This window comes from Rattus norvegicus, chromosome 14, assembly GCF_036323735.1.
Source record: "Rattus norvegicus strain BN/NHsdMcwi chromosome 14, GRCr8, whole genome shotgun sequence".
NCBI lineage: Eukaryota > Metazoa > Chordata > Mammalia > Rodentia > Muridae > Rattus > Rattus norvegicus.
In genome coordinates this window covers 83,560,877-83,586,149 of record NC_086032.1, presented here as the reverse complement: position 1 = coordinate 83,586,149, position 25,273 = coordinate 83,560,877, and the positions used below count along the sequence as shown (strand labels likewise).

The 25,273-nt window shown below is 47.2% G+C and overlaps 1 protein-coding gene across 27 annotated transcripts in view; it reads left to right on the top strand.

Annotated features, from left to right (window-relative positions):
* The window catches only part of Mtmr3 (myotubularin related protein 3), a 120,509-nt gene extending 98,424 nt beyond the window's left edge, over positions 1 to 22,085 (top strand). For 10 of the 27 annotated variants that reach the window (XM_006251302.5, XM_063273207.1, XM_039092045.2 and 7 more), the window contains 12 exons: positions 2,719 to 2,924; positions 3,719 to 3,850; positions 4,318 to 4,429; positions 10,023 to 10,218; positions 10,926 to 11,111; positions 11,750 to 11,920; positions 13,158 to 13,303; positions 14,429 to 15,833; positions 17,079 to 17,189; positions 17,624 to 17,712; positions 18,395 to 18,421; positions 20,011 to 22,085. In XM_006251302.5, coding sequence (XP_006251364.1) covers positions 2,719 to 2,924; positions 3,719 to 3,850; positions 4,318 to 4,429; positions 10,023 to 10,218; positions 10,926 to 11,111; positions 11,750 to 11,920; positions 13,158 to 13,303; positions 14,429 to 15,833; positions 17,079 to 17,189; positions 17,624 to 17,712; positions 18,395 to 18,421; positions 20,011 to 20,182 — 2,953 coding nt within the window. In that variant the 3' untranslated portion in view covers positions 20,183 to 22,085. The remainder of the gene's footprint in view (positions 1 to 2,718; positions 2,925 to 3,718; positions 3,851 to 4,317; positions 4,430 to 10,022; positions 10,219 to 10,925; positions 11,112 to 11,749; positions 11,921 to 13,157; positions 13,304 to 14,428; positions 15,834 to 17,078; positions 17,190 to 17,623; positions 17,713 to 18,394; positions 18,422 to 20,010) is intronic. The other 17 variants (XM_063273211.1, XM_039092046.2, XM_063273213.1 and 14 more) reach the window with 5 other exon arrangements.
* The last annotated feature ends 3,188 nt before the right edge of the window (positions 22,086 to 25,273 follow it).

Here is a 25,273-nt window from a genome sequence, read left to right as displayed (position 1 = left end):
TTCCCCAGATCAGGCTGTGTGGGCTGCAGCAGTGATTTCTGAGGTCATTAGCGTTGCTTGGCAATGCTGAGCTGAACCAGGGCCTGATTAGAGCTACCGAGTTGCCCTAACACAGCAGGATCTCAGGAGACCTCCATCTGCAGTGGGGCTCACAGTGTCTCTGCGCACTTGGTGTGAGCCTCATCAGATGGGGATCTGCCTGACCACTGGATTAGAGGCAGTTAAAACCATTGCACTTTCATGGAAAATGGAAGCATTCCGTGCTTTAGTAAGTTGGTTTTACTAGACCTTTTACCTTTTTGTATTTTGGCAAGTTCTGTTTGTTACAGTGGTAAAATATCTACTTTATCTAGTTTTCTCTTTTCTTTTACCTTTGAAAGTGATTGTAACTTTCGTCTTTGAGCTGGCTTTCATTCAATACAAAGCTTTTCAGGAGATTGATTACTGCTACTTGTAGTGACCCAGTTGGCCCTGAAAGCCCAAGACCAGAGTGCCATCTGCTGTTCAGTCACAGTGCTAGGAAGGCTTGCAGAGACAGGGCTCTCGGGAAAGGCCCTTCCACCCTTTTCTGGGAAGTTTGCAGTCATTTGGATCTGTGGGTTTTCAGTCTAGTAGGGAGACACAGCAAGAATCATGGAATTTCACATCATTTGTTTCATTTGTATGTGAGCCAGCTCGATCGATGTTGGTAATGATGTGAGCTGTGAGCTGTTTGCCACTCACAGTGAGGAAGAATTGAAAACCTATAAGCAACTTGAGTGGGATTTGTTACCACCAAATTAACTTATTGCCTGTGAATTTAAGGATGAAATTTTCTCACATTGTCTCCTAGAGAAGGAAAAGGAATGGACGACTGTGTAAACTTGTCGGTACTGTCTGTGTGCAATTGAAGAGCATTGTGAAGACTGTGGGCATTTTCTTCAGTGTATGGAATTGGTGGAGCTGTGGACTTATGCATAGCAGATTTTTCAAAAGTATTTATTGGTGCTGAAGAGCTGGCTAAGTGGAAAAGAGCATTTGCTGCTCTTTCCAATGGATGGAACTTGATTCCCAGCACCCATTCCGGGCACTCACAGCTGCCTGCAATTGCAGCTCCTGGAGGCCTTTTATCCTTTTCTGGCCTCTCTCCCTTTACACACATACAGACAACAGACGGACACATACAATACAAAATACAACAAAAATATTTTTTAATTAAAAGATTTATAAAATTTTATTTAACAGTGTGTGTGTGCACGTGTGTATCACATGCCACAACACGTGATACAGCTTGGTTGAGTCAGTTGCCTCCCCCTACTTTTACATGAGTTCAGGCATGGAGTGTGGGGTACCAGGCCTGTCCTTCACTGAGCTCTCCATTTTTTCTTTCTTTTTTTTTTTCTTTTTTTCGGAGCTGGGGACCGAACCCAGGGCCTTGCATTTGCTAGGCAAGCACTCTACCACTGAGCTAAATCCCCAACCCCAAGCTCTCCATTTTTATAGCAGATGATTACTTGTATAATTTAAGAAAGCTTTAAGTATGCTAATACGATTTAGCAATCTTTAGTATGTTACATTTAGAGTTGTGTAACCCGTCTACAATCAGTGTTCCTATATTTTCACTATACAGAATGAAACCTCACACCTTTAGCAGTCATTGCTTACTTCCGCACTGCTCTCTCCTGAGGTGTAGCCAATAATGTACTGTTCTCTAGATTTGCCTCTTCTGACTATGTGATAAGTCTAACAGCACATGTCCTTTGTGATGGGCTCACTTCACTCTATCTGACACTTTATCTATGGCATAGCATGGGTCTGAACTTTGTTTTTTGCAACTAAATATTAACATTTTTCCAACCTTCTAGTTGACATACTGGAAAGCACATGAAAATGTAATCACATCTCAGAGTGGACTCTTAAGAGTCATTTCTGGTTTTGGAAAAGGATCTGTCAGAGTATAATTTACTGGGACTGTGATTTCTTCCCTCTGAGAAGCCTGAGGAAACATAGCTGGGTCATGCATGAGTGCTGTGTCCATAGTAAGAATAACTTGTGACTCATGACATCTCAGGAGAGCCATATAAAAGATTTCACTGTAGGTCAGGTGAATGTTCCACTTGCAAAGACGGGATGGGTTTGAAAAGAATCGTCAAGCCAGCAGTAGTGACTATGTGGATACTGCAGTAGACTTCAGAGGTGAGGCCAAAGCAGTTTGTTCTGTACCTTAGCATCTTGCATGTGCTAGGTTCAGTATCAGAAATGAGGTGTTTGTACTTAGTTATTACATAGTAGAATTGGTATAGTATTCATAGATCTTATTTCCCAAAAATAAAGATTCAGAATAGCTAAATTGTGTCAGTTCATTTTCTCTAAGAATAGTCACTTACCATTTGTTGATAACTTCACAGAGAGCACTATGATCAGATGACAACTGAGGAAGTTATGTATGTTTTGTTATTCTGTCCCTGTTAATTGCACAAATGTGAAGCTAATCCCGGATTTACCTAGGGTCAGGCTATTTACAGTTAACTCCCATCCTTTTATGTGAGTGCAGAGCATCCGATGGGTGCCTTGAAATAGTGCACTCACGGGGCTGGGGATTTAGCTCAGTGGTAGAGCGCTTACCTAGGAAGCGCAAGGCCCTGGGTTCGGTCCCCAGCTCCGAAAAAAAGAACCAAAAAAAAAAAAAGAAAAAAAAGAAAAGAAATAGTGCACTCACTGTCTGTTGTCTCCACACAGGCACCAGAGCAATGGAGCCGTCATTGCCCGCTGCGGACAGCCCGAGGTTAGCTGGTGGGGCTGGCGGAATGCTGATGATGAACATCTGGTGCAGTCAGTGGCCAAGGCTTGTGCTTCTGACTCTCAGTCAAGTGTTGGCAAGGTTTCCACTCGGAACAGTTGTCGGGGCTTTCCCAATGCAGGGGATCTTTCTGATGTGGAGTTCGGTAAGATGCTCACTAGGCCCATGCAGTAATTTTTAAAACCACCTGGAAAGCTTTTCTTAAAGTGGCTTTTCTTAGGTGACAGAATGTTACTTCAGATTTTTTGAGTCTCTGTCCTGGAATTCACTATACAGACCAAGGTAGCTTTGACATCACAGAACCGCCTGTCTCTGCTTCCTGATTGTTGGGGCATACGTCATCATACCTGGCTATAAAGTTACTTTGCTTTTTTAAAAGTGTTATTTATTTATACACTGTACACTGTAGCTGACTTCAGACACACCAGAAGAGGGCAGTTAGCACTTTTAGTCACCGAACCATCTCACCAGCCCTAGAGTTACTTATAAGAGAGAATTCAGTGAGTTTGTTTGAGGATGATAGGTCTTGACAAAGCACCGGAAGACCTTTTGTTTCAAGCTTGATTTAAGAACCTAGTGTTGTCTTCCCTGCCATTGTGACAAGAATGAAGTGTTTGGATGAGGACATGGGTTGTCTCCAGTCTGTGAAGGAAAATGCCTCCTTTTATGAAAGGGCTACAGGGGTAGGAATGGGAGTAAGACATCAGGCAAGGTGGGAGTTTCATCTAATGTGCTTGGGGAATTGCTTTTGGAAAATAAATCCTTATCAATTTCAAGAGGCAAAACAGTACACTGAAGGCAAGTGCCAGGGTGTAGCTAGGGGACTTCACTGACTGGAGTTCATTTTATTCTGTTTTATATATGCCTCTAGTACTAGTTGTTCACAGTTCTAGGAGAGCTAGGTTTGCTTAGTTTTTATCCCCTTCTTGATGTCTGCAGATGCCTCTCTGTCAAATGCTTCAGGAACAGAAAGTTTAGCTCTCCAGCCACAGAAGCTTTTGATCTTGGACGCACGCTCCTATGCAGCAGCTGTGGCAAATCGAGCCAAAGGAGGGGGCTGTGAGTGTCCAGGTGGGTGTGTGACCTGTCCCTGCAGCATCTGTCCTTGCACTGCAGCTCGCTCACAGCCTAGGCGTAAGTTACAGTAAATGGCATAGCATGCTCTTCACTCTGTGCTCAGAAAGCCAGGGCGTCTCTCTGGATCCTTGACATCCATGAGCTTTGGCTGAGGTGCAGACCGTCTTCCTCCTGTGTGCCAACCTTAAGGATAGGAAAGCTGGCCTCTGCCCACAGGTCTGTAGAGGCTCTGTTTCTCAGTCTGCTGTCTCTCACAGTGCATACATGAATCACTAGCGTCCTGCCGCTCCCCACGAACTGCGTAGAAAAGCCAGGGTCAGATGAGGTAGTAAACAGAGTTCTTGCCCTGTGCCCGTTCTGAATCTGCCGTGGCCTACCGTTTGCTCCTGCTGCTTTGCCGCCTTCACGTTTGCTGGCGAATTGACCGTATTGTGGGTTTTTAAAGTTGTTTTTCTCTACAGAGTATTATCCAAACTGTGAAGTTGTGTTTATGGGAATGGCAAACATACATTCTATCCGGAGGAGTTTCCAGTCTCTGCGACTGCTGTGCACACAGATGCCAGATCCTGGAAAGTAAGGCTTGGCTTTAATTTGTGTGCTTCTTTTGTTGTTGCTGCTGTATTGCTTTCTCTGTTTGGTTTGGCTTGGTGTTAAACAAGTTTGGAGGCTCCTGTTTGTGGGGTGCCTGTGGATGCTCTCCTTGGCCTACAAACTGTTCTTTCTACAGCATAGAACGTCAACTGTGGGAAATCAGCTGTTTACTGAGTTTGTGGATTTTTTTTTTAATTAAAATATAATTCCATTATTTTCCCCCTTCCTTTTCCCTCCAACCCTGTTTATAATGTGTATAACCATTCAGACTTTCTATGTCTGCCCCAGTTCCAGAATAACAACTCAGAGGCTCATCTTTTACAAACAAATTCCTAGTTTGTTTCCCAACTAGTTCATAAGTCAGTTATTCTGTTTATTCTGTTCTGTTTGCCACATGGCTGGTTCCCCGTCCTCAGTTTCATACATCCGACTTCCTTCACGCCCGGATGGAGAAAGCATCCTGCCTCAGCTTCTTGGCCATCAGATTTTTATTTTGACCAATCAAAAGGTACCTTAGGCAGGCAAAGAAGGACGGAGGCTCATGTTCACACAATACATGTCCCTACACTGTGTGCATATTTCTGAGTATATAAATATGATCTGTTCAGTCCATTAATGTTACCTTTATTTATTTTCAGGGCTGGTCACTTGGTATTGGACAATCAGTTTGGAGGCTCTTCCCTTGGGAAGATGATTTCTCCCAGTCTTGTTATTCCCCAGTTGGCCCTTAGTTCTTTGTTTAGGGTACCCAGCCTCACTGATACATCTGTAGCACGGTTCTGTCACAGAGTTTAGGATGTGTAGCACATAATTAGCTCTCAGTCCTCAGAACAGAAGCAGCAAGCACTTACTGTTTTTCATGGGCTCCTTCCTTTCTCTGTTGTGTTGTGTTTAGCCCTGTAATTCTTTGGTCCTTGAAGTACTATAGTAACGCTTTCTGTGAAGATACACGCACACGCGCACACAGAGCCGGTTCAGTCCATTTAGTATTGCTTGTGTTATATGATCTCAGGTCTGGCTACTTGGTATTGGAGAAACAATTAAGGGGCTCACCTCCAAGGAAGACTTTTCTCTCACTATAAGCAATTCTTAGTTACAATGCAGTTCTTTGTCACGAGGCAGGACCCTGTGAGAGCACCCCTTTTCAAGTTAGCATGTCTGTTGGGGGTATACTTGTTTAGATTTTATTAAGGCAGCCACATTGTGGAGATCTCATGAGTAAACCTTGTTTATCATTTCCAGGAGACACAAGTTCACAGCAGATGTCCTGGTCCTTTGTCTTTCAGTCTTTCTGCCTCCCCTTCCACGCTGTTTTCTGAGCCTTAGGTGCTGTAGATGTCCATTAGGGCTGGCCATCCCACAGTCCTTGCTGCACTTTGACCAGTTGTGATTTTTCTCCACTTGCTGCAAAGAGAAGTTTGTTTACTGAAGGGTGAAAACTCCACTTCTCTTTGAGTAAATGGATAAGTATTCAGAATTCGGTTGGGAGTTGCTGGTTTACTGAAGTGGCAGTTGCAGATTCTCCTGTAAGGGCCATGATCTCACTGCTCTTGGGTAGTTAGTTGACTAGCTTTTTAGTACCAATCATGGTTTCCCTCCCATTGAGCATGTTTTAAGTCTGATTGGACAGTTGTCGGCAATTGCCAAAACATGAGTGCTACTGTGGTCCCTTTAGGGATTTCTTGCCATGCTTGTCACAAGGATGGGACCCTGTGAGAGCACCTCTTTCCAGGTTAGCATGTCTGTTGGGGGTGTATCAACATGTGCCAAGCACATGATGTGTGATTCATAGGTACCACGGCTGGGTAGGACTCTTGGTTCATTCCCTCCTTTGGAAGCTTGTATAACTCTTTTAGGTATTTTCTTTTTTCTTTTTTGGGGGGACATGGGTGCTAGAGGACTCAAACTCAGGTTGTCATATTTGTGTGGCAAGCATTTTACAAACTGAGCCATCACTCCGGTCTCTCAGTATGTTCTAAAGTGTTGAACCTGTAGGTTAGTTCTTTTCTTACGTTAGCTTCAGTTTCTAAAGTAATCTTACTCAGAACATTATCATAATTGCTACTGCTTCTTAAAAATGAATGGCTGGACTTTATGGTGTGAAAGGTAGGCACACCCTACCTTCAAGGGGTCTGTTTGAGTACGAGATAAATTAGGAGCAGTGATTTGTTTCAGGAAGCCAGCAATGTGCCAATAAAGATAGGAGGTTCTTGTTTAGGTGTTTGTGCTGAAGCCCATAGTTGTTTCTTTGGGTCCTGCCAATAGACTATAAACACAGCAAGTGTTTGTTTGTTTGTTTGTTTGTTTGTTTGTTTTACATTCTTAACTGGATTTATGACATCAGTGCTGCCCAAACTGCCTTTGCTAACGCCTGGTAACAAGTAATTAAATTCATCACAGTAGCAGTTAGCCCTGAGGATGAAGCAGTGTCTGACTGTTCTGTTGTTGTAAAAAGACATCACGACCAAAGCATCTTTTATTTTCTCTTTTCCTTTCCTTTCCTTGCCTTTCTTTTCTTTTCTTTTCTTTTCTCTTCTTTTCTTTTCCTTATTTTCTAGATAGGGTCTTACTGTGTATCCTTGGCTGACCTGGAACTCACTCTGTAGACCAGGCAGGCCTTGAACTCACAGAGATCCACCTTTTTCTGCCTCCTGAGTGCTGGGAGTAAAACCATTGGTTTTTCAAGACAGGGCTTTTCCTGGACTTGCTTCATAGACCAAGCTGGCCTCAAACTCACAGATGTCTGCCTACTTCCACCTCCAGAGCGCTGAGATTAAAGGCCTGCACCACTATATCTAGTTGAAAGAAAACATTTCCTTGGGGCTGGCTTACAGTTTCAGAGGTTTAGTTCATTAGCATCATGGTGGGAACATAGTGGCATACAGGCAGACACTGGGGCAGCAGCAGCTGAGAGCTGTGTCACGGTCTGTAGGCAGAAAGAGACTCCTGACTTGGCATGGACTTTTGAAACCTCAAAGCCAGGTTGGGGATTTAGCTCAGTGGTAGAGTGCTTGCCTAGCAAGCACAAGGCCCTGGGTTCAGTCCTCAGCTCCGAGGAGAAAAAAAAGAAAAGAAAAGGCTAAAACCTCAAAGCCTACCCCAGTGATTCAAATCAGTGTCCTCCTACAGGACCACACTTTCTAATCCTTTAAATCCTTTCACATAGTGTCACTCCCTGATGATGAAGAATTTCAATATATGAGCCTGTTGGGCCATTCTCATTCAGACCACCACTCTGACCAAAGGAGAACTGGCTTCTCCTCTGAAGACTTTCCGTTTGCATCTGTCACTTAGCTCCAGGGCCTTGCTAGTCCTTTTAGGTTAGTGTGAGGACTCCAGAGACTTGTCACAGACTCTGTTCGTGGCCATTTAGCTTAACTGCTCAGGATCCCTTTTCATGTAAAATAAAAAGACCAGATTAGCACTGCGTAGTCTCTGACACCTCACATATATTTAAGTTCTCTCTTTAAAAACTTAATTTTGGGGCCAGAAAGATGGTTCAGTGCTTAAGAACACTTTGTTGCCCTTGCATAGAAAGAATCCAGCTGTTGTTCCTAATATCCATATGGTGGTTCATGAATGTCTGCAATTCCAAACACACACACACACACACACACACATACACACAGAGACAGAGACAGAGACAGACAGAGACAGACAGAGACAGACGGGGAGGGGGGACTATTTAAAAACAAAACTTAGCCCATCCCTGTGCAAGTGAGTGGGGATTTGTTGAGGATAGAATGCTGCTTTGTATTTGGGTACTTAAGTCTCCTTTATGGATGAGTTGAAGCCATGGCAATGATGGACATTTGGTGAGCCACCCATCAGGGGCTGTGGAGGATGGAGGATGGTATGTTTCTGTTGCAGTTTGACAGAGTACAAAGTGCTGGGGCATCCCCTCTGGTGGCTGCCTCTCTCTCTCAGCTTCTCTCTCAGGCTGACAACACTGGCTCGTGCTCAGTGGGGTCAAGAGCGTCCACTAGAGTTTAGTTTACTGCTTCCTCAGCAGCTGGGAGATGTCCACAGTTACTCATCTCTCAGCCTTTTGATTTCTTTTAAGACAAAAGAGAAAACATCCCACTCATCAGGAACGTATTTTAAGTGTATCTAACTAGAAGATACGGAATCTTGAAATTGAATTTTACCTATGACAAATTTATAATTCATTAAATAAAAGGACATGATGTAGGGGCAAAGCTTGGAGAATAGCAATGATGGCAGCATAGTGTCAGTCTCTGAGTCACAGTGTAGGTGGGAAACAGGGCTTGTACACCCTGTTCTGTAGTTTGCTTGCCTGGCAGGACAGATCTCCCTTTCTTGGACTCTTAATAACATTCATGTTCTTTCTTCAGATTTTAGTAGACTGGCTTTGTCTGATAGGCCTTATCTAGACCTTATCTTGGCAAAGCTTTCTCAAAGATTCTGGACAATTGTTACTCCTTATCTTTCAGTGCTTAAAGGGCTAGACTTTAGCCTTAAACCACAAATTTGGCCACATTTTGGGGGGGAAAAAACCACAAAAGTAGTTTGGGAGTATGAGGATGGGGGAAGAAGCACATGAAACAAAATGTCAGCTTATTTGAGCATGGCAGTGAACTGTGTAACCTCAAGCCAAAGAGGTAGTTCTTTTTATCTGATAACCCCGAAAGGATTTTGGAAAAGGTGGAGGAGTCTTCTTTCTGAATCCAACCTAAGTCAGCGATAGTATGTAGCCATTGCTCCAGTTCTTATGAGTCTAACGATCATAATGGACCAGTGCAGTTTTAGTCAGTAAGTCGACAAGGCTTAGTCGTGGGTGATAAGTAAATTTGAACCATTCTTGTGCTTCCAGAAGAGCTATTTTTACACTCTGTGTACCAGTCTAGGACTACTCCTCCTATCCCCCCCCACACACACACACACACACACACTCCCCTTTGGGCAGACATCTGTAAAGAGCTAGATGTGGTGGTACATACCAGCACTCGGAGAGAATTGGGTTCCAGATCAGCCTGAGCTACATAACAAGGCCCCTGTCTCAAGTGAATTAAATGTGGGTTGAGGGAGGCACATACTTGTGTGTGTGTCAGAAGCAGGGTTGGGGGCATAGCTCAGTGGTAGAATACGTAACTAGCAAGTGTGAGACCCTGGGTTTTATTTCCAGCACATTAGGGAAAAAAAGAGGAGGGGAAGGTGAGGAAGCTTGGAGATGGAGAGATGTGTGTCTGTGCTTACGAGCACATACTGCTCTTGGCAGTTTGATTCCCAGCACCCACATTGTGCTGCTCACAGCCATAACCAGCTCCAGGGGCTCCAACACCCTCTCTGGCCTCCTCACACATGCACCAAGTGCTGGGTACAGTGTAGCATTGCTAATTACAGGGCTTTTTTTGATTTTTCGGGTCTTTTTTTTCCCCCTAAAGCTGTCTTCTCTTGATTGTGCAGCTTGAGTCTCACCTGGACATTCTTTATGAATAGACTTTTTAATATCACTTTGGAAACAAAGGTTTTGTGGAATTGCTTTTTAATTTAATAGGCATCAGACATGATGCCAAAAATCATAAAGATCAGAATTTCCGTATCTTCTTTATAGTTGGCTTTCTGCTCTTGAAAGTACGAAGTGGCTCCACCACCTGTCTGTGCTTCTGAAGTCGGCACTTCTCGTGGTGCATGCTGTGGACCGAGATCAGCGACCAGTGCTGGTGCACTGCTCAGATGGCTGGGATCGCACTCCCCAAATCGTGGCCCTGGCTAAGCTTCTGCTGGACCCTTATTACCGAACCGTAGAGGTACGTGTGTCTAAGGGAGGGAGGAGTATTTCAGGATAGGTTGTAATCAATTTGGGGATGGAAGTACGTTCTGTAGGAAGTATGATTTGTTGTAGTCCTGTGTCTATCCATCGCCTGCTGCTATATGGCTAGGCGTGTGATGATTAGTAACAGGCACTGAGGATAGAGAAAGGTTTCCTCTGCAGCTTCCCTACTGGGAAAGAAAGGTTGTGTCTACTTCAGGAAAACGGGCTTAAAAGAGCATCCACATGCTTATAATAGCAGGTCTAGACAGAACTGCATGGCATTCTGGGAGAAACATCTGCTCTGGAATAACCATTGTTGGGTTAAAGACAAAAGAACAAAAGCACAAAGCACAGATATTGGTAAAAATTGCTGCTGGGGAAAAGGTTTACAAATATGGCTTTATAAATGTGACATCAGAGGTGAGATTCAGCACAGGAAGAATTAAGTAGGCAGGTAGCATTCGTGTAGTAAATGAGAAAGACTACACAAATATAGATCGTCAGTGTCCTTTAGCTGGCTCCTGAGTGGAGCTGATGAATTGAGACATTTGTGTAAAACTGTGTGAGCCATTAGACAGAGAGCCTTTGGCTCTGAGCCTGTGCCAGAGGGACTTACTAGAAGGCTCTTGGTGACATGGAGCTCAGGATGTCACAGATGAGACTGTACTGTACAAGTGATCTCTCCTCCATGCCTCCCTGCAGGGTTTCCAAGTCCTTGTGGAGATGGAATGGCTGGATTTTGGCCATAAGTTTGCTGATCGGTGTGGTCATGGGGAGAACTCAGATGACCTGAATGAGCGTTGCCCAGTGTTTCTCCAATGGCTTGACTGTGTTCATCAACTCCAGAGGCAATTTCCTTGCTCTTTTGAGTTCAACGAAGCATTCCTTGTGAGTTTGGACTTAATGATTCTATATTTTGGGACCCACGCACACTTAGAGGGATGCTAATTCAAGTGTTAGGGGGCCATTTTCATTCACAACTTTGCATTTTTCATATTTCATAAGGAGTGACTGCTTTATTTAAAAGCAATAGCAGTTAACTTGCATTTTATTTTTCACTCAGCGAATCTGGGTGCACCAGGCTTTCCTCTGTAAACATGACTTGGTTTAAATTTGGCTCCTAAAGTGCAAGGTCTAAAGTGTAGTTAGAGACAGAAACTATCTGAACGTGCCGTGCCCCACTCCAGCCTCTGCTGACGCTGTCAGCCATCCGCACCTTTGATGAAAGATGTGCTCTTCCTGTTTGAGCCCTCTGTCCCCATGTCCTCCAGCTTCCATCCCCATACTTCCGACTGCCCCAGCATTTCTCTCCACTCTCCCTCCTGCATTAGTATGTCTTTGACATGGGAGTGCTGGTGGTCAGGGTCACGCCCTGCAGTTGGTAGCAGAAGAGGAGGTGTCACATGTTAGCTGCCTATACACATGCAGACCACATGGCTGAGTAAGCAGAAGTGTTCAGCTGTGTTAGCCCCCTTTCTGTGGCCATGTGCTCCACTGCATGGTTTTGCCTGATTGACCTCTCGCAGGTGAAGCTGGTTCAGCACACCTATTCCTGTCTCTTTGGGACATTCCTGTGCAACAACGCCAAGGAGAGGGGGGAGAAGCAGACTCAGGAACGGACATGCTCGGTGTGGTCGCTTCTGCGGGCCGGCAACAAGGCCTTCAAAAACCTGCTATATTCATCCCAGTCAGAAGCCGTATGTACCCTTTGGCCTGTCTCTGTGATCAGCAGAAGGAGTGGGAGGGTGGGGACACGTGGGAGCTGCTTTGAGTAGAACCTGTTTTTATGAAAACGGTCAGCTGTCTCAAGGTACCGGTTCTACTTTTCATTTTCTACCATTCTGTCTCTGTAAAGACATCCTGTGTCTTGATAATGCTCTGGCCTGTCCATGACCAGCCCAGCCAGGTTCAAGGTGGCTTGGTGTAGAACACATCATTCCCTTGTCATGAATCATCACCTGCACTTCCTCCAGAGCTCAGCGTAGTCTGAACCTGTTTCCGCACTCTGGAGGAAAAAGCACTAAGGTTCCTTCTCTCAGATTCCTTGTATGGGTCAGACACCAGGCTCCTGCTACTTTCCCATGAACCAGGCTATGAGACCCACTGCATCTCTGTCTCAACACAAAATTCTTTCTGGTGTTGGCATGTGTCTGTCTGTGATTTTTTGCACACATGAGAGCTGCCAGGCCTTTTAACACTGTGTTCCCTCAAAAGAATGCCTTCTGCTAACCAAAGAAAGAGAGGCAGCATGTCTGTGTTAAAGAAAGAGAGGCAGCATGTCTGTGTTAAAAGGCATTGCTGTTCCCTTTGTTGGATGTATTCTAAGCCCTTAGAAGTCCATGAAGGCTAATCAGGGGTTGGATTGCATTTCTGGGCAATTAATACAATTATCATCACAGTTAAGTAGTCAGAAGTAAAGGTTTGCAATGTCTCTTTTTCCCTTCACTGTGCCTGCTGGGGAAGTGGCACTAAAGGGTGGGGAAATAGCCTTACTTTCACATGATTAATTTGAGTGATTAATTTATTTTCACATGATTAATTTGAGTGATTCTATAAAATAGGTTTGCAGCTTCTACTGAAGCCAAGCTTCTGGGAAACAGCCATATTCACCGTGTAACAGAATGATTCTTACTCAGTAAATCAGGCTGATGGAAGCCTGTCTGTCATTCAGTAAAGACCACCTGAGATAATGTAAATCAGCCTTTAAAGGCTCCATTGGATTTTCATGTTCACAAGAAGCTTTTAAATAAAGAGTTCTGTATCTTATCCTCTTGGAAGATAGACCTTCATTTGCTGGTGCCACCTCCTTGTTGATCTGTGACCCAGCTGTGTTGAGTGGCCCACCTAGGTGTGTTCATTCTTGCTGTGTAACCCCGGCATTTCTAACATTTACTGGGACATACATAAACCTTTGTCCTCCCTCCCCCTCCTCAGGTGCTGTACCCTGTGTGCCATGTGCGGAATCTGATGCTGTGGAGTGCAGTGTACCTTCCCTGCCCGTCCCCATCCACCCCCACAGACGACAGCTGTGCACCATACCCAGCCCCAGGCACCAGCCCTGATGAGCCTCCACTGAGCCGGTGAGCCCAAAGCTGAAGCCCCAAGTCCCAAGTCTTTTTTTTTTTTTTTTTTTGGTTCTTTTTTTCGGAGCTGGGGACTGAACCCAGGGCCTTGCGCTTCCTAGGCAAGCGCTCTACCACTGAGCTAAATCCCCAACCCCCAAGTCCCAAGTCTTAAGTGGTGCTATTTTCTCTCAAGGGGTGGTATTCCCTCTTTCCTCCCCTCTTCTACTCTTCTCCCCCCCTCTTCTCCATCCTTCCCCTGCCTCCAAAGCTGACCTTAGACTTGCAGTGATGTGAGTCTTGGATTTACTGGCATGAATCTGGCTGAAGTTTAGCTTCTTAAGGAAGATAGTAAGTCTTATTTCTGGAAGTGAGCTGGACCTGTCGCTAAATTATTCTACCACATGCACTGAGCAGTTTCTCGGTAGTGGAGCACATCTGCAGAGTCCTCATGGACTCTGCTTTGTTTACACCCTGCTCCCTGCTTCCTCCTCTCTGCTCCTTTCAAGTCTTCTGAGGCTTGAAAGTCAGATGCTATAAGATAAGAGAAACTGGTTTTGCCACTTGTCTACATGCTTTATTAAGATCAGTGTGGAAGATAATAAGTGAACTTAAAATGTATAGTACAAAGAACCAGCAAATTCCTTTGCCACTGCTTGAGAGGCATAGAACATCCTGAGGAATGCCTCCTGAAGGCTGCAGGTGCATGAAGCCCTTGGTTGAGCCCCAGTGCTGCATAAACCTGCCATGGTGGCACATTCCTGTACTGTCAGCCCATTGGTGGTAGAGGCAGAAGGGTCAGGAGTTCAAGGTCATTCCTAGGCTATAGAGAGAGTCTGAGGCCAACCTGGAATACATGTGTCCCTGTCTGAAAAATCAAAAAATAAGGAAAAAGTAAAAGTAAAAGGATGCCTTTTAGAAATAATACATGCTGTTAGCTTATTTGAGGGTGGGGACTAGCAGTGAGGAAGTGCACGCAGTACCAGTGGAGAGCCATGCTGCTCTAGGAGACCCTGGGAAATGTCATTTCAGAGATGTGGCTGCAGTGGCCCAGTTGTGAAACAGTAGCTTACTAGAAACCTGCTGTCCTCTGTGGCCCTCTGAATAGCCTCTAAGATTCTGATTTTCCCCAAACCCTTTTAGGCTACCCAAGACTAGATCATTTGACAATCTGACCACAACCTGTGACAACATGGTGCCGCTGGCCAGCCGGCGCAGCAGTGACCCCAGCCTGAATGAGAAGTGGCAGGAGCACGGGCGCTCGCTGGAGTTGAGCAGCTTTGCTGGCTCTGGGGAAGAGGTGCCTGCCATAGACAGCCTGCGCAGGCCCAGCAGGCTGCTCGGAGGAGCCGAGCTATCTGTGGCAGCTGGTGTGGCTGAAGGGCAGATGGAGAATATTTTGCAAGAGGCCACCAAAGAGGAGAGTGGGGTAGAAGAGCCCACCCACAGGGAGCACACTGAGGTGCCAGAGGTCAAAGAGGAGGCACCCCTAGCAAAAGAGAGTAGGACGGCAGCTCAGGGCTCAGGTGTACTTTACCAAGAACCACAGCTGGATGATGCTACTCTAAGGAGCCATTTAGGCCCCAGCCTGTCTTCGTTCTCCCAGGGTATTCCTGAGCATCGGGAGGTGGGGCACAGTGTTCTCTCTAGTTCACTCCCAGCTTCTCTCAGGGGAGAGGACTCCCAGGAGGTCCCTGTAGAACAGCCTCAAGTAGAGAACATTGCAGAGGACAGGGAGAATGTAGTCCCTGCTGTCCCAGTAGATGTAAAAATTGGCCTTGGTACCTCAGAGTCTAGTCCTCTGCTGCCTTCCCAAGTCCCATTCGAGACAAGAGGACCACACATGAACAACTCCGTGCACATGTTATTAGAAGATAAGGTGAAGTCCGAGAGTGGGCCCCAGCTCCATCACAGACCCTGCCTGGCAAGCAGTGGTAGATTCAGTGGCAAGGACATGCTTCCTATAGCACCAGAGCCCAGGTCTGCTGAGAGGCCCCAGTGGGACTCTGTGCTACACAGGACTTCTTCCCCTGGCAACACCCTCAGCCTGATGATGCAGGCTCCTTGTGCCTTGCCATTAGACAAATGTAGACAGAGAATTGTGTGCAACGGTGCCCTAGAGACTGAAAACAAGGCCTCAGAACAGCCTGCAGGGTTTGACACCCTTCAGAAGTACCCCACACCCAATGGGCATTGTGCCAATGGGGAGACTGGGAGGAGTAAGGACTCACTGAGCCACCAGCTGTCTGCCACAAGCTATAGCTCTGCTCACTCGTGCTCAAGGAACTTGCACCACAAGTGGCTGAATAGCCACTCGGGGAGGCCATCCACTACCAACAGCCCTGAGCAGCCTTCCCGCAGCCACCTGGATGATGACGGCATGCCTGTGTACACAGACACGATCCAACAGCGCCTGCGACAGATAGAGTCTGGTCACCAGCAGGAAGTGGAGACCTTGAAGAAACAAGTCCAGGAACTGAAGAGTCGCCTGGAGAGCCAGTACCTGACCAGCTCTCTGCGCTTCAATGGGGACTTTGGAGATGAAGTGGTAAGTTGGGTCATGATTCCTTTGAAGCTATCCGAGGAGATGGCACACAGATGCAAAATAACCCTTTGCATCCAGTGCATGGTTACGGAAACAGATATCTGAGAGGGCTAGAAAGGTCTCAGTGCTGAGAGAGAGTGTTTGGGAGTTAAGTTAGCCTCGGCCATGGGGATGGCAGTCTGCCTCTTTTCTGCTGTGCTGGCTCCTTATTCCCTTATAGGCAGTTAGAGAAAGGGAGGGGTTAATGTGCATGACAGGAGATCAAATCTCTGCAGAGGATTGTGTCGGCCAGGCTTTGTACCTCATGCCTGCAATCAAGGGAGGCTGAGGCAAAGCATTTCTACAGGTTTGAGGTTAGCCCATAGTTGCATAGTGAGTTCTGGGCTAACCTGGACAACAAAGTGAGAGCCTGTCTCAATTCACTCTACCCTGAAATAAAAGCACATATTTTTAGAAGGGCTTGCACACCTGTTGAGAATGGCATTGGTAGAGCAGTGCTGATTCTGTTAGGTTGGAGTGCTTGTCCTGCCTTAGTCACTAGTGAGCTGCCTGCTTTTCCAGACTTTGGGAATGTTGAAAGCTTTGCTCTTTTTGAACAAGTTTTTGTACCCACTCTGTGGCAGGTGCTGGCAAGAGAAATGGAGAGAAGGGGTGGTTTTTTTCTTTGTTTGTTTGTTTGTTTGTTTTTAAAGCATTGTTGAGGGCTTAGCATTGATGAGGCTTGGTGGCTAGAAATGAGGGGCCCAGAGTTCCTGGGTTCCCATAGGGGTTTTTTTCTTTGATGGGTCTGACAGTGTAAGGCAGGTTCTGGGGTAATCATCCCAGTCCAGTGACTTTGCAACCAAAGCAAGCTCTGGCTTTTTCTTTATACTAAATAATGGTTTCTCCTTGTCCCAAAGAGTCCCTCAGAAAAAAAGGAGGGCGCACTTAAATCATTGTGTCATTCAGTGCTGGACTGAATCATCAGACCCACTACAACAGCTGACACAGGGAGCTCCTCCTCCCTCTAGCTCACTAGTTGTTTCCTGGACCCTAAGACCCATTTTGCCATTCCACGTCACTTCACAAAGTCTCTATGCCCTTCTGAGCCCATCCCCTCTCTGCGCCTGGCCAGCCCAGGTCTGGGTGGCTGGTGTGGCTGCACATTTGGCACCTTATCCCTCAGGCCTGCCCATAGACCCCAGTGCTCTGCTCCTCCTATGGGAGGAGACAGGTTCACTCCGTTCAGCTGTGTTTGTTTGCCAACAGACTTCAATCCCCGACTCGGAAAGCAATCTGGATCAGAACTGTTTGTCTCGCTGCAGCACAGAGATTTTCTCTGAAGCCAGCTGGGAGCAGGTGGATAAACAGGACACAGAGGTACAGGCTCAGCCCCTGCTCTGCGTGCCAACCACACAGGTGTCCTACAGCTCTCCACTCCAGTCCCTGCCCCCTGCCACTGACCAAGGAAGAACTCACAGTCAGTCTTCAGCCTCTGTGCCTCAGCCTCTGAGAACCCACATTCGTCAGTTGTAAGACAGGGACATCAACATCAGTGAGCTGGCCCTTTCTCTCCATTGCCTCTGCCAGCTCATGACAACCCAGGGTGCCGTTGGGCCAGTTTGTCTCAGGAGATTGGTGCCTCCTCCAGGCAAATAATTTGGACACCTTTCTTACACTGTTAGCAGGCGTGCTGGGCTGATACCACTGGAGCACATGTAGTCCTTGTGGCTCTTGCTCCCCCTGGTGTGGCTCTGTTGACTTCTGCTGACTGGTCACCTCTTGTTACTAACTTGGTCCCATGTGTTTTACAGATGACCCGTTGGCTACCTGACCACTTGGCTGCCCACTGCTATGCCTGTGACAGTGCCTTCTGGCTTGCCAGTAGGAAGCACCACTGCAGGTGCCATTGGGTGACTTTTAGGGTGGGATGGGCTACAGAATCTGAACTTTGGCATCATACAAGCAATGTTCTGTGTGAGCTGCCCTTGGGGTTGTGGTTCTGTGCCTCTGAAATTGGTCCTTCTAGAACTGTATTTGGGGCCTCTGTTCCAATTCAGTGATCACTATTACATTTTGAAATGTGGACATACTTTATTTCCCAGATTGGTGGGTAACAACTACCTTGCAGATCTTCCATTTCTTACTTCCAGCATAAAACTGGTCATGGCTACTTTGAGCAAAAACAATTTTCTAGCATAGGCGGGGAGCAGGGTTTTCTTATTCCTTCCTGCTCCCTGCTCCCTGCTCCCTCTGCTGCTGGGGGATAGTAGACACAGCTGAGGGCAGTCTCCAGTCCTTGTTACCTCAAGAACTCTCAATTTCTTTCCCTGGGTTGGGGAGTGAGTCACTAAGGCTGCTTTGCCCTGGCTGGGGTAGTGACTGTCTGGTAGATAGATGCTCGTGTTCCTAGAATAGGAACTTTATCAGAATCGTACCATGGCCCACATGTAGAAGTGAGACTGTATTGAAAGTGGTAGAAAAATCTCTGTCACAGACGACACTCTTAGGACCATGGGTCTCCCCCACCCTGCACCCCTAGACCAAGTGGCTTCTCCTCTGAGCTCTTTCTCCCCTCCTTGCAGGGACACTGACCGTGTTGATCAAACGTGGTGAGCATTTACAACAACTTGTCTGTGACGTCTGCACACCCACAGTAACTTACTTCTCCACACTAATGCTGCCATTCCCTTCTCTGCACTCACTGGGCTGAAGCCTTGAGAGGAGGAGCTTAGGCAGATGGGTGGGCATGGAAGAGACGTAGCAGCTGAGGAAAGACACTGCCGAGGGCTTGTCTGCTGCCGCCTGTGCCCCTCTGGACTGTGCAGAATGGACGGATCTTCCCAGAGAGTTAGTGTGGAAGATTCCACTTAGGTCCTTCAGGATCTCCCAAGGAAAGTCAGATAGAAAAGCTTAACTGATGAAATTCGTATCAGGCTTTTAAGTCAAACTTCAGTGGGTATGTTTAACAAGTACAGACATTCTGAAGATTTCCTGTGTAACCACAAGTTCTTGCGGACTCGTGTTTCTTAGAAAGGTATAGTTTTTCCTATGCTCTAGAAATGAAAGGCTCTGTGTTCTCGTTTCCTGTCCTGTTGCCCTTTGTCCCATCTTCCCTTCTCCAGTGTTTCTTTGTCTCATGTGGTCTCCAGTGTCTGCTCCTCCTATGCCTGAGTGCTCCTTACCCAGTGTGGTCTGTGTTCTGAGGAATATGGCTGAGAAGTTAGTACAGAGGAAGCCTTTCTGTTCACTCCCTCTTCTCATCTCTGGAGAGCTGTGCCTTGGGGTTCCCTGTGCTGAACTGACCAGTGTGGGTTTATGCTTCAGGGCTCAGCAAATGTAGGATTGTAAGATGAGCAGAGCGTATCCCGTGTTGGTACCTTCCGTGTGGGGTGTGGGTGTGTGTGCGTGTGTACGTGTGTTGAGGTTTGGGGAAGGGCATGGGGGAGGTTTCAGTCTGGCTGTTCAGACCTGTGCTGCAAAGATGCAAAGAAATAGGGATTTTAGCAGAAAGAGAGGGGAGCCTTGAGATGTACGGGGTGGGGCACTGAGCCCTAGCCGACTGACCACTGTCTAATAGGGATGTATTGTGCATGTGTTTCTCCACGGCCTCATCCTTCCACCCCCCTTTCACGCTGAGCATGTGTCATGTGCTGCTTTGGTTTTTGGCTTTGCATGCTGCTGGCAGCAGTACTGCATCCAACTTACCTGTGAGGCAGTGACCATTAGGCCACAGTTCCTCATCCCCAGCTGGGCAGCATAGTTGTTTCTCTTCCTTGAGGGGCCCACAGGCTGACTCCACTTGACTTTGGTCTCCGTTTGACCTCAGACTACCCAGATGGCCAGTGCCAAGGTTAATGCAGCCACTGGATGCATCAGGTCAGCACTCAGCGATGACTGGCAGTTGTAGTGCTGTGCTCATTTGCCCACAGAGAGCTCTTCTGAGCATCTTCTGTGCATCCGGCAGCCTTGTACCAGAGCAGTGAGGCAGCCATGTGTCATCCTTGGCTGGAGGGGAACATGACTACACTAGGTAGGCTCATCTTCCCGTTGAGCTTCTTCCTGACCTGGCCTGGAGAAATGAATGAGTTTCTAGCACATGCAGACAGTGCACACACCAAATGCCTCTCTGAAGTTGGTTTTTCTCCCACAAAAAGCCTACCAACTGAAACTAATGTTGTTTTTTTCTTTTTGTCTCAAGGAATTGTGGGAACGTATTCTGCTCCAGTTGTTGTAACCAGAAGGTTCCAGTTCCCAGCCAGCAGCTCTTTGAACCCAGTCGAGTGTGCAAGTCTTGCTATAGCAGCCTCCATCCCACAAGCTCCAGCATTGACCTTGAACTGGATAAGCCTATTGCTGCCACTTCAAACTGAAGCTCAGTGACCTGGGGTGACAGAGGCCATGCTGCTGTCCCTGTAACAGGCTCACACACAGCCTGGGCAGTCCGAGAAGCCCATACATTTTGGATGGGGGCATGGAACAACCTGTACAGAGATTGGGGTGTACCACTGGATCGTAGATCGATTTTCCTTTCCTTCCCCTTCCCTTTCCATCCTCCTCTTTGCCTTCTAAAAAGAAAAATGTCCCAGTTGTCTTAATTTTTTTTAATGGAAGCCCAGAGGTTACCAGGCTCTTAGAACTGCTGAGTGGCTTGCTGTCGGGCACTCTGTGACATCACTCAGTGCTTCCCTATGGAAGGAGGCACAATGAAGGCCTGAGACAGCAGGACAGAAAGCCAGCCTACCATTAATGACCGTTCTCCACATGAAGCTGTGCCACAGTTGACTGGTGCACCTTTGCAGCTGGGGAGGCTGGAAGCCCTTTTCTTGAGTACTGTTCCTCAGAGGGATAGATAGGGCCATCCTACCTCACAGACAAAAAGCAGGATGGTGTTGAGAGGAAGCACACAGTGAAGTGCTCCACAGGCCTCACTTTGAAAAGAGAGGTATGTGCTTCTTTTGAGTTACTGAGGGCCTAGATGGCTGACATGTTGGCCCAGGTGGATCCATCTTTAACAAGATTGGGTAGGGCTTTCTTTGCTTCTTTAGGCTTCCAGACCAAAAGGTACAGACTGGCCAGAAAGCAGTATCCTGCTGCAGTGGTCAAGGCCTGCACTGAGCTGGGCACCTGAGGTCCCCCTCTGGGTCCTAGTCCCATAAGCAATCTCTTCCTCAGCCAACACAGGGAAATCCAGACTCAGGGTTCCACAGTCTCCTGTTCCCAAAGCAAACCAATCATGCATCTCCCCTTGAGGGACAGATCCCCACAGTTCCGAAGCTCTCCACACAATCAGCCTTCCTCTCTTACTTCTGGGCAGCAGGAAGGACCCAGGAGTCCCTTGTCCTGCTTTTGGCTGCCTGAGTGGGCACATGTCTGGCTCTTGCTATCAGTGAAGAGCCCTTGGTGATTGTAGGGTTCTTAGAAGATGACATGGCTGAGGAGATTCGGGGTACCTTCCCGTAGTGAGCTTTGATGTGGTCCAAAAAGAGCCTTAAGTCTGTAGTTATCTGTGCTGGAGGTGGGTATGAAGGGTAGAGAGCAGTTTTGGTTTGTACTTTGAATTGTTGGCATCTGTCTGTGCCCACCCCATCCCCCAAGGGTGATGCTTGGCTCTGCCAAAAGCTGCAATCTGGTAACAGAGCAGATTATAGTGTTGGGGCTGGGTGAGGCTGGGTGAGGCTGGGGGACACCTAATTTTAGCCTGGCCTATGTCCTTGCTCCTCTCCTCTGGAAGCTGTTACCTGGCCATGGGCCTTCCGTGTCTCAGGAAGGTGGCTTCTGCATGTTCCTCAGTATGACTGGAGAAGCCAGAGCCTTCCCAGCAGTTGTGTGCTGAAGGGAAGGCTGCAGTCTCCGAGTATTGCTGGTCCTTCAGGAGCAGGCCGGGCAGAGGCCGAGTTTAGTGAAACAGGGTGAAGTTCTCCAAGCTCGCTGTGGTCTGGAGTTGCGGGTGGGGAAGGTCGGCATAACTGAAGACTGCAGTTCCTAGTGAGAGGTGCCAAGAGGTTATGATACGGGTGTCTTGGGTCTGTTGTACAGTGTGAATAAGTGCTTGCAGCTCTTAGCCCTTTTTGATCAATGAAGCACTTTTTTATTAATATTTTCTTTGTATGTAAAGGAGGAACCGTAACTCTCCATAGCTGTACATATAACCCCTTTCTCCTAAAGAGGAGTCCGTGCTCCTATATTTTTCATTTTTTGTCAAAGCAAGAAGTAAATACTTTAGAATTGTTAAATACATAGATAAAGTGAATAAAGTTGAGTGTCAGCAAGGTGCTATCTGTGACGAGTTCCGGTTCTTTGCCCCTTTCCCCCTCACATGGGAGACGTGGTTTCAGTAGCTGCTGGGAATTTGACCTTTAGCAAAGGGAAACTGCACATTTCAGCTCTAGCCCTTGGCAAAGGCCGAGCACACTGTAGGCCTTCGAGGTCTACCACGCCGAAAGAGGGCGGGGCACTGCGTGTCCACAATAGTCCATGCTACCTGTAGCCTTAGAGTCTCCCTGCCCCCTTTCCTTCCCTTCCCTTCCCCACAGCAACTTGTCATTTAGCACAGGCTGGCACAGATGCTATCTGCAGGCCACTGACTGATCACTGAGCCTCGCAGCAGCTGACTGCCCTGGGGCTCTAAGAACACCAGTGCTTAGAACCTCGGGTGTTTGTACCCGGCTCACAGATAAGAACTAGAAAGCAGCCATTGGGTATCTTTTTAAGCATTTACTTGTTTTCCAACAACGGAAGAGCAGTGAGCACTCCTAACCACAGTGATCGCTCAGGCGCTGGGATACCTTTACACGTATTACATTTGTTGATTGATTTATTCATTCATTATGTGCCTGTGTACATATGTGCACGTGCTGTGTGTGCCATGGCATTCGTGTGGCAATCAGAGGACAATCTAGCAGTCAGTTCCCTCTTTCCAACATACCACACGGGCTCTGGGGATCAAAATTGTCATGCCTGGCGACACAGGACCTTTGCCAGCTGCTCCATTCTGTCAGCCCAGTCTTGGTAAATACGGTGCCGCAAAGCCCCGCTTCCAGCCTTTCTGTGGGGAACCTCACCACTTCCAGGACAGGATGCAGAGATAAGCGACAGACAGCATCAGCCAGATGGCATGGGGCCCTTCTTTTCAGCTGGACCTGGCTCTTCCCCTGGCCCTAAGGCCTGAAAAGCAAGTTCTTGAAGTCTCTGCCTCCAGAAGGGCTTCTTCCTGCCCTTTGCTTTCCTAGAGGGCCATCTCCCGGGCCATTCCTTCACTCGTTCCTGATACCCCAGTCTCTGCTTGTGTCCCCAGGCGCCACCCATCCATCCGTCTGGCCTTCTTGACCTCACAGTGCACCTTCACTGATGCTACCACTCCTACAGCTGTCCCCGTACCACTGGCTGCTTCCTGGATGAGAGTCTTGGAGGCCTAGCTCTGACCTCCTGGAACGCTTGCTTCCTAGAAGACTGAGCAGTTAGACTGGGAGTAGCTCAGTGTTTGGGCATTTCTGAACATCAGTAAGGTTCAGCCCCCCAGCCCCACACTCCACAAAAGAATTTTCAGAATGGGACGCTGCTAAGGACCACAGTCCTTATGAATCTATGCCAGTGGTTCACTGGAGACTCCTTCCTCATCTACATCAGGTGTAACCCTAACATGCTTTCCCTGTGCCTCATCCTGCCCTCCTGTGCTAACCCAGCTTTGTCAGCTGGGTGGCGTGGATCGGTAGGGATTCCCTGGACCCAGCCTCTGCTCCTATACCTGCAGGGTCTAGTAAACTGGCCAACCCTTCCCAACCAAGTAGGAAGCTTGCCTTCTAGTTCCATGCTGTGGTTAGATGCCTCGTCTGCGTTTCCTGGGCCAGGAGAAATGCCTCCTTTTGGTCTGTTTGTGAAGCTTGGTTACAGTTCTGACCCATAGCAGATAGCACTGAATCCCAGCAACTCAATCTGCTGCACAGGGCTCTGTGTAATACCAAGGGGAGGGTAAAGGGGCAATTGGGGGGGAGGGGGCATCCCCAGTGCCTTACTCATTCTGTGCCTTCCTGGTAAACTGGCCAATCAAAGCAAGAGCCTCACTATCTGTTGAAGCCCCGACTATCCTTTTAGGCTGATACTCTGACACCCTCCCTCGTCATGGGGGCCCTGGCCATATCAGCTATGACAATACCCTGTGACTAATTCAACATATCACTGGAGGCTAAGGCTCTGTCCAGGCGCATCCCTGACTTGCTGTTTTATGAAATGGCATTATTTGTCCTCAAAAATGTTATCTTTTATGAAAGGTCAGGTAAATATATTGTAAGGTATATTATCCAAACAGAACTGAAACATGGAAAGCTGCTCAGAGTCAACAACACACACACGCACACACACACACACACACACACACACACACACACACATGCAGGACCAAAAAATGCCTCCTCTGGTAAGGACTTGCTAAGCATGACAAGCTGAACCCCAGAACCTACGTGGTGTACTGAGAGCTAACCATTGTGCCTCCCCACCCGTGCATGGCAGGAGTACCCATGCCATTCTTTATAGGAACATAAAGAATAAATGTTACACGGCATGAAAAAATCCACTAGGAATTCTACTTTGAAACTGTTACCGAGACAGGTGTCATTTCAAGCCTAGTTGAAGCTGTTGACAGTTGATGGGTGCAGTAGGGGAAGGAGTCAGCTTTGGTCAGGCTGTGGTCCCCAGGAGTCTGACCATGCAACAATGCACGGCAGATGAAACACACCAGTGCTTACGTGAGCAGCACAAATTGAACTCATTGGTTCTGGGAGGGTGCGGGGATTGGGGAGGAGGGAGAAATAGTGAGCGAGCAGGGCTATGAAATTGGGAAGGGAGAATAGAGAGTTGAGGTGGATCTAGGAGGATTTAGGAGAAAAGGGTAATGTGCTCAAAATACATACACACATGAATTATCAAAGGATAAAAATTAATTTAGAGTCAGAGGGCTGGAGAGATGGCTCAGTGGTTAAGATCACTGGCTGCTCTTTCAGGGGATCTGAGTTCAGTTCTTAGCACCCAAATGGAGGCTCACAGCTATCCACAGCTCCAAGTCAAAAGGATCGCTCGGACTGTCCGGCTGCCTTCTGGCCTTGTTGGGTGCTTCAAAACCACATCAGGCATATAAAATAAATTATAAAATGTATCTAAACTAGTTTTGATGATTTTTCTTTTTATGTTTTTAATGTATTATTATAATGTATTTAGTATACATTTCACCTACATATATGACTGTATATCACATGTATGCCTGGTGCCTGCAGAAGTCTGAAAAGGGCTTTAAATCCCCTGGGACTGGAGTTAACGAATCATTTGTGGACCACCATATTGGTTCTTGGAGTCAAACCCAAGTCCTCTGGAACAACACTCAATGCTCTAAACCACCAAGTCATCTCTCCAGTTCCCTAAACATTTTATTTTATTATTTATGCACAAATGCTTGCTTGCATGTGCATTCC